Source organism: Macaca thibetana, chromosome 7 (genome assembly GCF_024542745.1).
Source record: "Macaca thibetana thibetana isolate TM-01 chromosome 7, ASM2454274v1, whole genome shotgun sequence".
Lineage (NCBI taxonomy): Eukaryota > Metazoa > Chordata > Mammalia > Primates > Cercopithecidae > Macaca > Macaca thibetana.
The window spans coordinates 141530547-141545508 of record NC_065584.1 but is presented as its reverse complement, the minus strand read 5'-3'; the positions used below and the strand labels follow the sequence as shown (position 1 = coordinate 141545508).

Sequence of the window (14962 nt, the reverse complement as noted above, 5' to 3'; positions counted from 1 at the left end):
CACTGGGTCAGGAGTTCGAGACCAGCCTGGCCAACATAGTGAAACCCCTTCTCTACTATAAATACAAAAATTAGCCAGGCATGGTGGTGCACACCTGTAGTCCTGGCTACTTGGGAGGCTGAGGCCGGAAAATTACTTGAACCCAGGAGGTGGAGGATGCAGTGAGCCAAGATCGTGCCACTGCACTCCAGCCTGGGTAACAGAGCGAGACTCTGTCTCAGAGAAAAAAAAAAAAAAAAAAAGAAAAAAGAAAAAAGAAAAAAAAGAATATAAGGTAGTGAATCTTAATAAAACCAAGGAACAGGCCTAAGAAGTATTTAATTTTATTTTTAACTCGTTAGGTCTGTTTTTCACTGGAACTACATTTACCTTTTCTTTAAATCTAGTGCAGGTTGGCAAACTTTGGTTTGTGGGCCAAAAGTGGCCACCATCTATTTTCATAAATAAAGTTTTACTGTAATACAGCTATGCCCATGTATTATGTATCATTTGTGGCTGCTCTTGTGCTACAACAGCAAAGCTTAGTAGCACATCAGAGACAACTGGCCCACAAAACCAAATATATCTATAACATACCCCCTTTATAGAAAGTTTGCTGACCCCTGGTCTAGTGCATTGAGGAAAAGTAGAAATTCATGCTAAGATATAAGTTGGTTCTAACAAATTTGGCATAAAACATAATTCCTAGAACCAATTATTTTTGAAAACTGATAAAATATTGGCACATTACAGATACTGGATTAGGTATTAAAAAATTATAGATAATAAAAAGAGAAAACCTTTGAATGGTCAGTACTTTAAAATGTCTTTGAAGTCGATTCAATGAATATAAACATAACAATTAGAAACCATCCTGAGACTAGCAATGTTTTTAAAATGCTTAGAAGTTTAACAACAATGTAGCTATACAGCATACATTACAGTCCTTGAAATAAGATATAAGTAAAACAAATAACTTTTCAAAGCAAAATCATTACAAAGGGAGTATTAGTGAAAGTAAATTTCATGTAAGCAAATTACTTAGAATGTAAATGCCTTTCCTAACTTAGAAATCTAGAGCCCCAAGCATCCCTGGTGATAAAAATGTGAATTTCTTAATCTAATCCTTCTTTTTAATACTTGAAAAAAAATCCTTAATCATATTAGGTAAAAATTTAAAAAAAAGTCACGGTTCTACTAATGCTGAACACCCTGTGAGTGGCCTTAAACTCTAAAAGCATTTACATAATTCAACCATATATCCTTTAAAAACCGTATGAGTTACACACACACACACACACACACACACACACACACACACACACACACACGCACACACACACACAGGGCTTTATCCTAGATCTGGTTTGTGAAGTCTCAAAGATCTTATCAGCAGCCAAAGAGTTCAATAAACCTTAAAAGCTACCTGTAAATGAAATGTAGTCATGTTCTTCTTTTAAAAGGAATAGAGAAGTCAGAAAATAATAAATAACAAGTATCACTGTATACAGCCATATCAGTACAAACAATTGGATCCATAGGACTCACTCACTGGTTACTTTTCCTTCTGCTTTTTGGTTTGAAATTACATCAAAGACATTACTGACTTCTCACAAAAATCAGCATCTGAGAACTACACATTAAAGGCTATTCTGACACTGTTCTAAACAGTGGTTATTGTCAGCATAAACAGTGGCTACTTCTTATTAATGTATGAAAAAAATCACTTATGACTAAACTGAATATAAGTTTGCAATGGATTATTGGATAATCCATTTACATACTTAACATACAAAGGTTTTTCTGCAAGTCTGACCCATAAGGTCAGAGAATGAATAAGCCACTTTGGAAATTTTGTATCACAGTAGCCTTCAAATAGAGATACCTTATCTAGCAGTCCGAAATAAGAACTCTTAAGTACGTACAGTTGTTGTGTGTTCTCTACGCTGTTTGCCCAAAGAACTAAGCAAATATCTATTCTAATTCATGTTCAAGTTCTGGAGGGTTTACTCATGAAGTTCAGCAAAAGCTGGTACTTCATGTAAATACTATTTATTCCAGAATCAGTAGATTTCTTCCTAGTCTTAAGGGCCTTAGATCATTGTTTATTTTTATTTTTTTTAAGACAGGGTCTCACTCTGTCAACCAGGCTGGAGTGCAGTAGTGTGATCCCGGCTCACTGCAATCTCAACCTCTAGGGTTCAAGCAATTCTCTCTCAGAGTAGCTGGGACTATAGGCACACACCACTATGCCAGCTAATCTTTGTATTTCTTCATAGAGGTGGGGTTCTATTATGTTGGCTAGGCAGATCTCGAACTCCTGGGCTCAAGTGATCTGCCTGCCTCCGCCTCCTAAAGTTTTGGGATTATAGGTGTGAGCCACTGCACCTGACCGGGCCAGATAATAGCCTATAAACACACTCTGTTATCTTGACTTCCTAGTGACTTCCACAGGACTCTACTCACAGAATATTTTTCTTGCTGCTCATCTTACTATTTTCATGGATAAATTGGAGCTATCAGTTTCTCTATAGTTCTGACTCTTGACCTTTTTCTTACTGGTTCAGATGGCTAGGAAGCTCTTAAACCATAGTTTTGTAAGTATTCATTTCCACTCATCCGTTCTGTTTGTCATCTCTTTCCAATTAAAAAAAAAATCTTCAATTTAGACACCCTCAGGATTTAGTATTTTTTTTCTTTTGAATATTCTTATTCTACTTAGTATGTACAGGAACATGCTAGATTATTAGACATGGTCTAGTAGTCTTTATGGTTTGGGAATACCTCAGGATATTTCCAATTGTCTCAAAAGGTATCCCTACATTTTCAAGTTTACTACAACAAATGACTAAAAATTCACATTTTTTTTAAAAGAGCCATTCCCAACAAAATGAAATTCCATAAAAACTTTAGGAGAAAGAAAGGCATCACTTTCTTACTTTTTTTCTTTTTTTGAGACAGAGTCTCGGCTCCGTCACCCAGGCTGGAGTACAGTGGTGAAATCACAGCTCACTGCAGCCTTGAACTCTTTCAGGGTCAAGAGACGCTCCTGCCTTAGCCTCCCAAGTACCTGAGACTACAGGCACATGCCACCATACCTGGACAATTTTTAAAATATATATTTTGTGTGTGTGTGTGTGTGTGTGTGTGTGTGTGTGTGTGTGTGTGTAGACAAGGTCTCACTATGTGGCCTAGGCTGGTCTCAAACTCCTAGATTCAAGGGATACTCCCACCTTGGCCTCCCAAAGTGCTGGGATTATGTAAGCCACTATGCCTGGCCCCATCACTTTCTAAATTACAGTCAATGACTAATTCAAGGGCCACTGAGCTTTGTACCTGTCTGCATCAAACCAAGAAAAAGTAGAGTCTAAGCTGCTTTGATTCATGTCAGAAACAATAAAGTTCCTGATACTGATGGAGAAGAGTTAGCAAATTTTTATTTGCAGGCAGAGCCTTCCTCTGTCACCCAGGCTGGAGTGCAGTGGAGTGAACATGGTGGGCTCAAGTGATCCTCCCACTTTAGCCTCCGAAGTAGATAGAACCACAGGGGGTGCCAATCACATCTGGCTAATTTTTTTGCAGTAACAGGGTCTCACTAGGTTGAACTTTTGGGCTCAAGTGATCCTCCTGTCTTGGGATTACAGCCACTGTGCCCTGACAAAATATTTTTCTTGATGGAGTAAATTACACTTTGAGAGTTTAACCAAGAAATGATGGTAACAGCTTTTGTGGGAATATATACATACACACTTTAAAACAATGTACAAAAGATAGCATGACACTTGATTAAGAAACAAATAATCATTCATCAGGCTATTTATGGGACTGCAAACAAGTTATATTCAAAACTTGTAAGACATGTCGTTTTTATGCAGAGTTAATATTTGATACGAAAAGGGTATTTTCAAATGCTATAGAACAAGAACATAACTTTAGGTATTTGGGTCTAGGAAGGCATTTCAAATCTCTCTAGGTATTTACTTACATTTTGGAAAGACTTGTTCTGATATATCTTGCTTCTTCAGAATTCTATTATCTACTGTAGCATATAAAAAAAAATGAGCTATGTTTGGAAATACTAACACCAACTTAAGAAATAAAGAATAAAGAGCAAAGAAACTTTTCTCCACCTAAGAAATGCTTCAGAGGGCCATAAAGATGTTCAATCAGTGATTTAAAAAAGGAAAAAAAAAAAAAAAAGCGCTGACTCCTGAGAGTTCAGAAAACAAAAATAATTGGAATGAATTCTAGGGGCAGCCGGATTTGATTCAACAAGTTTTCCTTCCTTTCGTAGATTGTTTTTCTGCAAGTGAATGCTTTCTAAACAACAATAGGAGCTGCTACAATTTACCATGCGGTCATTAAGTGCCAGGCACATACACTATATACACAGGTGGAGGTAATGTGAAAACTTTTTATTTCACTATAAGACTTATCCTTTTTTATATCTTCAAATTTTTTTGTTTGCTTTTCATCCAAATTTGGTAAAAATGAAATGCTAAACTTCTTTAAATTTCAGGCTGTAGTGGTATGAACTAGCTATAATAATGAAGAAACATGTACTGAATATCTAGGATACACCACACATATAGTAGGTACATAATACTCTCACAATAACATCTATGATAGGAATTATCATCCCCTTTTACAAATAGAAATCGGAGGTTCACAAAAGCAACTTCTCCAAGGTTATAAAATAAAAAGCTAAGGGCAGGCTGCGCGCAGTGGCTCACGCCTGTAATCCCAGCACTTCGGGAGGCTGAGACGGGTGGATCACGAGGTCAGGAGATCGAGATCATCCTGGCTATCTCACATCTCTACTAAAAATACAAAAAATTAGCCGGGTGTGGTGGCGGGCGCCCGTAGTCCCAGCTACTCGGGAGGCTGAGGCAGGAGAATGGCGTGAACCCGGGAAGCGCAGCTTGCAGTGAGCTGAGATCATGCCACTGCACTACAGCCTGGGTGACAGAGCAGGACTCCATCTCAAAAAAAAAAAAAAAAAAAAAAAAAAAGCTGAGGGCAGATAAATAAAATCCATTATATGCTTCATTGGGAAGTCTGTGGTTTTCTACTACTGTAGGTCCTTAAACAACAAAGCCAAATGAAAATAAATTTGATCAGTAAAAACATACTTGACAGAATAAATTTGTTTTAATTTAATATACTAAGCAAGATATTTTCTGAATAAACCAAGGTATTAAATAATCAGATTTTAACACTCAAAAATAAAATGGTGTTTGATATTAAGTTAGGTTGTAATCTTGGCCCTATGTGTGATTTTTGGCAAGTTAATTTATGTTTTTGAGTCTTAATTTTCTTACTTGTAAGTAGGGAATATTAGTTACAGAGTTGTTTGGCAAAAGGTTGAAGATTAGAATATGGGTAATGGTTAACAAAGTTCCTCACACATGAAGTGTTGCACCACTAACACAGTGACACTGAGGCTGTAAAGGATGCTAACAAATACATTACAAATGTTTCCTTTTTTTTTTTCCCCCACAAATTACCAGGAAAAAATCCTGCCCCAAATCCCCACCCAGAGATTCAAAATTCCCTTGAACTTTGTATCTTAGTAAAGATCTGATACAGATGAAAAACAGCTGATGTACATGCAAAGAACAAAGACAAGAGTTGGCAGTTAGAGAATGGGAGGGGAGGTTTAAGAACCCTAAAAGGGAAGGAAAACACCCTGCAAAGCCAAAGTACCACCCATGCCTTTGGAAACTCCCAGATAAAACTTTAACAATTATAAATGCCTTCCATTATCTCTTGGCCAGAATAGTTGAGGTGTTTATCCAGGGTAGACTGCTATGACAACTTATCTCTTCTCATATCTGTACTGATTTCATGTGTTCCCCAACTCAGTCTATCTCTGGAGTAGAAGAGTGGGTTTGCTACAGGAAAATTACAAAGGTTGCAACTTGTATAGAATCTAGTAACATTGTACTTTTAGATGTGACCTCAACATGTGTTTATTTTTTCACACCTCTATGCATTTTACCTGTCTGGTTCATTCTCTCCTTCTCTAACAGATGAGCTGCTACACATCTTTCCAGACACAACTTAAAGGTCAACTCTTCCTGAAGCCACTATAGTAGGGTTAGTTCTACCTACCCTATGTCACCAGAGCACTTGGTACACACCCTTACTTGCTTCACTGCAATATAATTAATTTCCTGAATGCCTGTTTTTCGTATAAGATAGTGAAGTCCCTGAAGACAATTATGGTGTTTGTATATGTTTGAATTCTCAATGTCCAAGCATTATTCTACTGTTGCTGCTACAAAATTCCACTTTTCCCAATCTTTAAATCTGTCTAGAGAAGCAAGTGGAGAATCTCATGTGCTTAAAAAACATCACTTCTTCATCAGGAGGAAGAAAACTATGCTCACTATTTTTTTTTTGGTTATTTATTGAGCATATCAGTTTTAAAACTGTAAGTATGTAACATTTTAGACCTGAAAGGAACTTCAAATTTCCCACTCCAGACATCCTAAGGGCTGACTAGTCTAAGGCTATACAGCCAATCAGTGACTGAGCTGGGCAGATTTGGGTGAACCATTCACTTAATGTTACTGCCTATACTGCTCTAATGATATTTAATACGCCCTAGTTAGACCTTCATCCACAAGCAAAAGTTACTATTCAGTTGTTCTGGAGAGAGGAAAAGAGAAGCTGAGGTATGTACTTATGATACCTAAATATAAATCAGTTTACAAAAAAAAAAAGTCTCTCATCAATGCTTCATGATCAGATTATACAGATTATCAATGCTCTGCATGCTAACTAACTCTGCCTATTATTTTTTGTATCAGTATCAGCAATACCAACCTAGTCCTTTCACTGTTTTAGAAAAAGTAACACATATTTTACAGATCAAAGATAGAATGAACAAGCAGCAAACTGATGAAATCTGAATGTTACTGCCAAATTTCCAATATGGTTTGGAAAGTATAATAGTCAAATCATCATCAAATAAAATATACATAGTCAATTTTCATTTTTATACTCAATTTTTCTTACAGTTTACATGTCAAAAGTTTATAGTTTGCGTATTTTTCAATAAATGCTCTGAAACAGGAAATCACAACTTAAAATTCCATTTTAGATCCGGAGAAGGTAAACAGTATAATCTTAAGTGTTCTTAGGACTTATTTTGTCATTATTTATTAAAATACCTTCTTTTAAAATCTTTCACAGTTAATTCTAGAAGTGGGAAAAGTATCTGTCTTTAAGGTTTTGTTGTTTTCTTTTTTAAATACTTGAGATTTCAGCCGGGTGTGGTGGCTCACACCTACAATCCCAGCACTTTAGAGGCTGTGGCAAGAGGAGCACAGAGCCCAGGAGTTCGAGACCACCTTGGACTGGAGAGAGACCTCCTCATCTCTACCAAAAAAAAAAAAAAAAAAAAAAAAAAAAAAGCCAGCCATGGTGGCCAGTCCCTGCAGTCCCAGCTACGTGGGAGGATGAGGTGGGCGGGTCGCTTGAGCCACGGAGGTCAAGGCTGCAGTTTGCAGTGATTGTGTCACTGCTCTCCAGCCTGTGTGACAGAGTGAGATCCTGCCTCAAAAAAACAAAATAAAACAAAAAGGCCCTGAGGTTTCAACACAGCATTTTATCTAAAACATATTTTCAAATAATTAAAATGAATTATTTATACGTCCTTAATAACATTTAATGTACACTAATATAGCTAGTAAAATACAATATATAAGTAGGCTTGGCTTGCAAAATTTCCTAATGGTTCTCAAAGAAATCAAGGTTTCATCAGAATTCAGTGACTTGTTACAGATACCTGAGACAATACAGAGAACTATCTATAAAGAATGCATAGTTACAGAGGTAACTATTCATTACCTCCAAGTAATGAATGTTATTATGATTACAAATGTAAGAAATGCTGGTGACCTCCAGTGTCTACTCTCTTTCCAGGCTGTTCTGTCCATTTTGCTTTAAAAATCAAAGGACTATGGAACACTGAAAATACATTGTTTCTTAATGTCAGGTTAAGAAATGAGATGAATTTTTCATTCACTAATCTGTTTTTTTAACCTGTATAGTTCTACTAAATATTAATGTGCAATTTAACTTTTATTACTTTCATTGAATTATAGTAATAAATTACAAGAAAATTGCACTGTTACATGTTTTAGCAGTACTGTCAGTTTTAATATGATTTTCTGTTAATTTAACAGAAATCATCTGTTATACTGTTGAATCACCTACCCCTGCATAGCACACAACTGTTAAAATGTAAATTGCCCAACTATTTTTAGCTGCTGCTGAAAAAAATTCCTGTCTTCGGGAATAATGATTTGAGGCATTGTGTTCATTTTGTTTATCAAGCAGCTATTCAGCCTCTAGTGGGCCCAAGTGCTTATGCAAGCAAAAGCTTTTTAAGAATGCCTGCAGCTGCAAGCCAACCTTCCAGGTAGGCTGCAGGTTCAGAGCACAGCTGCCCTAGGCTGCATAAAACTCAGATCCATCTGGAACTGAGTTACAAAGAGGATTTCAAATTCGACTTTTCATGTATCACACGGTAGAGAAGGCGGGGGAAGAACACAGAAAAGAAGGCAGGCAAACAACCGAAAAGATGGTATCTCTACTTTAGCCTTAATAAAAAATAAAAAGCTCAGACCCATGCTGCTCCTTCTAGATTACTACTTGCCAAGCCGGATATTCCATTCAGTCTATACTTCGATGAGCTGACTCATCCGGCAGCACCTGCGCCCATGTGTTAAGTACTGCCAAATAAAAGCCCAACATCCATTTACACAACAAAAAGATGTACCCTACAAGGCACTGGGGCCTCAATCCAACAGCCTCATGCCCCATTTGTTCTAAGCAAAGGGAGAAGAAAAAAACACTTCCTTTCTTGCACCAGAGATTTAAAAATTGTAGGTAGATTTATGGTGCAGGTTCATTTACAAGTACTTTTACTTCTTTAAAGAATAAAGTATATTTAATAGCACAATTGCCCCTACAGTATTAGATTATCATGGCCATTAATGATTGTTCCACCAAACCTTTCCAACCTTCTTCATCAAAGCCCTTTATTCTCAAAGGATACATTTTTGAGCAAAGAGGGATCAACAAACTAGTTGCTTGAAAGCTTTCCTGATGCTAGGCTGAAGTTAGGAAAGGCTTAATGAAGGCTTTAAAACCCACAAGGGCTTCACAATGAACATCTGACTTTGTGATTTATGCATATTAATAACCTCAGTCCTACCGAGGCAAGCTGAGCCAAACATGTACTCCGAATCTTAATGTCTTTAGCTCCATTGGGATTATTACAAATGTAAATTTCTAAGATTTTCAGCTATTAATCTCTGTCTGTCCTCCTGTTCAGCAACATAATGACTAATTAAACATCAAAAGACCTGTATAGGAGATCATCTTTGACAGCTACTGGCCTAGTCCTCTTCCCAAGAGGGGAATTCAAATGACAGGGACAAGGAGTAAGAGCATATGAGTAAGCTACAAATCATTCCAGAGAAATCTAAAAACCAAACATTAAATGTGGATTTACCTCAATCAATGATTTTGTTAAGCACTGAACAATTACTATGTAAAGTATGCCCACTGGCATCAACCGAATGTACCCATGTAGCAAGGAAATACTGAACACTTGAAATCAGTTTGTTTACCAACAAGTTAAAAAAAGATAGGTACTTACAGAAGAAGGCAAACCAGGAGGCACCTTTCTGACTTTTTTTGCTTGCAAGGGATCTGCAAATGGAAAACGATACATTTCATCAGCATATTATACTGGAAAGAAATTAAGACTTCAAATGAACAGAATAACTTTTCCCCTAGTGTCTTTCTTGTTTTCCAATATTTGGGAGTAAGCAGCAAAATACAGTAATGAGGGCCTCATTCCTTTTAACTAGTCCCAGCAAAAAATAGGTTCTCCTAAAAAAGTGATACATTCTGAAAATACATACCCCATAAATTTGGGAAGATGACAGCAAATGAACTAATACAAGAAAGAAAACAACGAACTAGTACGAGGGAAAGGAATGAAAATTACTTTTTTTTTTTTTTTGAGATGGAGTCTTGCTTAGTCGCCCAGGCTGGAGTGCAGTGGCGCGATCTCAGCTCACTGCAAGTTTCGCCTCCCGGGTTCACGCCATTCTCCTGCCTCAGCCTCCCAAGTAGCTGGGACTACAGGCACCTGCCACCACACCTGGCTAATTTTTTGCATTTTTAGTAAAGACAGGGTTTCACCATGTTAGCCAGGATGGTCTCGATCTCCTGACCTCGTGATCTGCTCGCCTCGGCCTCCCAAAGTGCTAGGATTACAGGCATGAGCCACCGCACCAGGCCTAGGAATGAAAATTTCTTAAGAAACTGTTCTGCCGGACGTGGTGGCTCAGGCCTGTAATCCCAGCACTTTGGGAAGCCAAGGTGGGCGGATCACCTGAGGTCAGGAGTTTGAGAGGAGCCTGGCCAACATGGCGAAACCTCTCCTCTACTAAAAATACAAAAAAATTAACTGGGCCTGGTGGCAGGTGCCTGTAATCCCAGCTACTCGGGAGGCTGAGGCAGGAGAATCACTTGAACCCAGGAGATGGAGGTTGCAGTGAGCCAAGATGGCACTATTGCACTCCAGCCTGGGCAACAAGAGAGAAACCCCGTCTCAAAATAAAAAAAAAAGAAGCTGTTCTGTGCCAGGTACTATACTAGGTACTTCAGAGTTTCATTTGTAGAGGGGCACTTAGTGTAATAGGTCATGTTGATAATATGACTCCTTAGCAGAGTCACATTTAGTGTCTGCATCACACTGAGAATTAGGCTTAAAAGCATATTTTAAAAACTGAGAGCTAATGCCATGCTTGCTATCCTATAGATTTTAAAAATATTAAATATGGGCACTGACAAATGCAATGTCATTCAGTATTAGACACATTTACTTTTAACATTATATTGCTATAACCACAACTACAGCATTAATTATTGTAAAATTTGTCCTTGAATGTTTATATTTCCAGGAAACAACCTGACAGAGAAAGTATATTTCTTTCTTAGAATTTATCAATATAAACGAAAACATGAGTATTTCATATGTAACCAGTCTCACTTGATGTGTTAATTTTACTTATATGTAAAATATAAAACTTGTTCATCTTATTTACTGTAAAACAAAGTGATAAACGCAGCATTCCAGGTTTACACAAAAAATGCATCAGATTCAGGATTTTCTGAGGAGCTCATTATTAGGAACACATGAAGAAGCTGATGTATACTTTTGAAAGCTGTAAAAATGGGAATTAAACAATCACAGCACAATCATTCCTCAGTATCAGTGGGATTGGTTCCACAATCCCTGAGGATACAAAAATCCACAGATGCTCAAGTCCTTTAAATAAAATGGTGTAGTATTTGCATATAACCTACATACATCCTCTTATTTACTTTAAATCATCTCTACATTATTATGCATAATACCTAATACTATGAAAATGCTATGTAAATAGTTATACTGTATTGTTCAGGGAATAATAACAAAAAAACCTTAAGTCTATACATGTTCAGTACAGACTGAATCACCCATTATAAAGTTTTTTTTCTATCTGTGGTTGGCTGAATCCGCAGATGAGAAACCTATGGATGCAGAGGTGGCCTCAAGTGATTCTCTGGCCTTGGCCTCCCGAAGTGCTGGGATTATATTTTCCTGGTCCATAAATGACACCATACAATAAAACATGCAGTTTAACCCATTTGTTTTTCAGAGACAGGGTCTTGCTCTGTTGGCTAGGCTGGAGTACAGTGGTATGAGCACAGCTCACCGCAGCCTTGATTTCCTGGGCTCAAGCAATTCCCCTGCCCTGGTCTCCTGAGTAGCTAGACTACAGGTGTGTGCACTGCACCCAGCTAATTAATTTTTTTTTTTTTTTTTGTAGAGAAGTGTTTCACTATGTTTCCCAGGCTGGTTTTGAACTCCTGGCCTCAAGTGATCCTCAGGCCTTGGCCTCCAAAAATGCTGGGATTATAGGCATGAGCCACCATGCCTGGCCCCAGCTTAACCCATTTAACTTTGGGCTGGGAATTCTCTACAGTGAATATCCCAGGAGGCTGCAAAGTTAAAAAGGCAACTTTATATGTAGCATATTAAGAAAACTGTACACAATAGCGAAGGGGGAAGCATTCATTTCCTACCCCAAGAGGCAAGCCTATATTTCCTTAAAACAGAAGTGCCAAAGATGAACAACATCTGGCACACTCTATATTTGTAAAACCCCAACTACTCACAACTAATATAGCATTCCCTTGAACAAAAGTCACATTCTTTGTACGAAAACAGTCAACTGAACTGTCCCTACCAGTTTAGAGCCTATCATTCTACTTAGAGGTCACTATTAGCAAAAGATTTGTTTAGGCCAGTTTTTCCGCTGCCATGTGAAAAGAAGTTTTTCTTTTGTATTTGGTTACCTACCACTACACAATCAAATACAAAATGTCTGATTTAAAATCATGAGAGCCTGGGATTCACCAATCACTTCTGGGAGGTTGCAAAATATAACAGCTAAGAGATGGCTGGGTGCGGTGGCTCATGCCTGTAATCCTAGCACTTTGGGAGGCCAAGGCAGGCAGATCACTTGAGGTCAGGAGTTTGAGACCAGCCTGGCCAACATGGTGAAACCCCTTCTCTACTAAAAATACAAAAATTAGCCAGGCACTGTGTCGTGTGCCTGTAATCTCAGCTACTCAGGAGGCTGAGGCAGAAGAATCGCTTGAGCCCGGGAGGCAGAGGTTGCAGTGAGCTGAGATCATGTCATTGTACTCCAGCCTGGGGAACAAGAGCGAAACTCTGTCTCAAAAAAGAAAAATACATAAATAGAATAAAATAGAATAAAATAAAATAAAAGAGAGGAAGCTGGCTGGATTCTAATTTCAGCTCCATCACATAGCAACTAGTTACTTAACCGTCTTTGAGCTTCAGTCACCTCCATGTAAAAAGGGGGTAACACATCCTTTTGTGTATTTCATGTATTGTGATAATACATGAAAGACGCTTAGGGGAGTGCCTAACAAGAGCGAGAGACTTAACACATTTTAGCCATTATTATTAGGTTTCCATTAAAATGTGGGGGAAAATGATTATAAATTGGGTAATTAGAAACTGTTGTGCAGCATGTTGATTTCCTAAAGCATCTAAATAGTTTGTGAAGATGCTGAGGTTGATGCAGATCATGTCAAGAGTCCTTTTAAACTCTGAGATTTTTATCAATAACTGCAATGCTAAGAAAGATCGGCTAACACTGAGAAATAGCCATAAAGAACGTAATAAGAACCCACTAAATGACATTTACACAGGAAATGGGTGGGCCTCTCTGGGCATCAAGAACTACCATATCCCAACTCAGCCTTGGCCAAGTTATTTAGCTTCTCTGGGTCTTGCTTCCTCATTTGTAACATGAAGTTAACATTACAACCTCATAGAGGTTTTGTAAAAATGTAATGTGTACAGCAACACTCCTGGCATGGAGGAGACAATCAATAGTGTCTATCATCATAATCAAAATTAAAATGAAGAAGATACAAGTTTTAATTTATAGAAAACCTGAATTTTAAGTCTGGATTTTTCTGAAATTTACTCCCCTCTTTCCTAGTTATTTCAATAATTAATTTTCCCCCTGAACTTAATAGTGTGTTAGCTTGTATTAAGTGCTTCTTGTCACAGTATATACTCATACAGCATACTAACAAGTTATTTTTCTAGAGTAACACTGACACATCTAGACTCCAATGAATGTTCCTATTCTGAATAACTCATTAGGTAGGAAACAAGATGGGTGATGGAAAAATGCATTTACAATTTATCCTTTCTTTTTTTTTTTGAGACGGAGTCTTGCTCTGTCGCCCAGGCTGGGGTGCAGTGGCCGGATCTCAGCTCACTGCAAGCTCCACCTCCCGGGTTTACGCCATTCTCCTGCCTCAGCCTCCTGAGTAGCTGGGACTACAGGCGCCCGCCACCTCGCCCGGCTAGTTTTTTGTATTTTTTAGTAGAGATGGGGTTTCACCGTGTTAGCCAGGATGGTCTCGATCTCCTGACCTCGTGATCCACCCATCTCGGCCTCCCAAAGTGCTGGGATTACAGGCTTGAGCCACCGCGCCCGGCCTTATCCTTTCTTTAATAACAAAAAGCGTACTGGTCTAAATCACCTGGGCTGACTTAATAGTACACATACTAAATCATCCATAATACTGAGAAGTGGATACATCTAATCAGAGTTCTCTATGCTGAATATGATGATCTATCATAGTGCCAGTTTATACTCACAAGCAGACCCTAGACCCAGAGACCAGGAATATTTCACCAAAACACAGATTAATATAAAGTAGATACATAAATATGAAGCAGTCAACAAATGCCTGTGCAATAAAAAACTATGACATAATCTTTTGGTGGACTATATATTAGAAGCTGGCCCACTTTTAATTTAAGAATGCTTTGCAGCTTTAATTTTCTTGTTTAAAAGATTTTTGGTAGAAATCACCAAAAATTCTGACATTTAAACACAGTTTGGATAAAGCATCAAGGAACACCTAAGGCTTGCTGTAAGCAGCAACACAAAATAGACTGGCCTGGTTAGGCTACGTATAAGACATAAAAGAAGGAAGCTAATGAAAAAATAATTGGGTTTGAATGCTTCATATGCAGTTTCCTTTTGCAATAACGTTTCAGAACTAGATAGGGGGGATAGCAACACAATGTAGTGAATGTAGTATATGCTACCTAACTGTACAATTTAATATGGTAAATTTTACCTCAATTAAAAAGGAAGTGGAGTGTAGAAGCAAGTAATATGCAAAAGACAATGAACCTGGAGTTAGAAAATCTTAAAATTTTATCCTAAGTACTAATTATATGAATGTGCCTGCCCTCCCTTTTGACCCTCAGTTTTTATGTTAAATCTATTTATAGCAACTGACTAGCAGGATTGGTGAATTGATAAGATGAGAATGTACATAAAACCAC

At 37.8% G+C, this 14962-nt stretch overlaps 1 protein-coding gene across 4 annotated transcripts in view; it reads right to left on the bottom strand.

Annotated features, from left to right (window-relative positions):
* The window catches only part of TCF12 (transcription factor 12), an 884529-nt gene that overhangs the window by 83467 nt on the left and 786100 nt on the right, over positions 1–14962 (bottom strand). For all 4 annotated transcript variants that reach the window (XM_050796814.1, XM_050796815.1, XM_050796816.1 and 1 more), the window contains one exon: positions 9656–9708. In XM_050796814.1, the coding sequence (XP_050652771.1) occupies positions 9656–9708 (53 nt within the window). The remainder of the gene's footprint in view (positions 1–9655; positions 9709–14962) is intronic.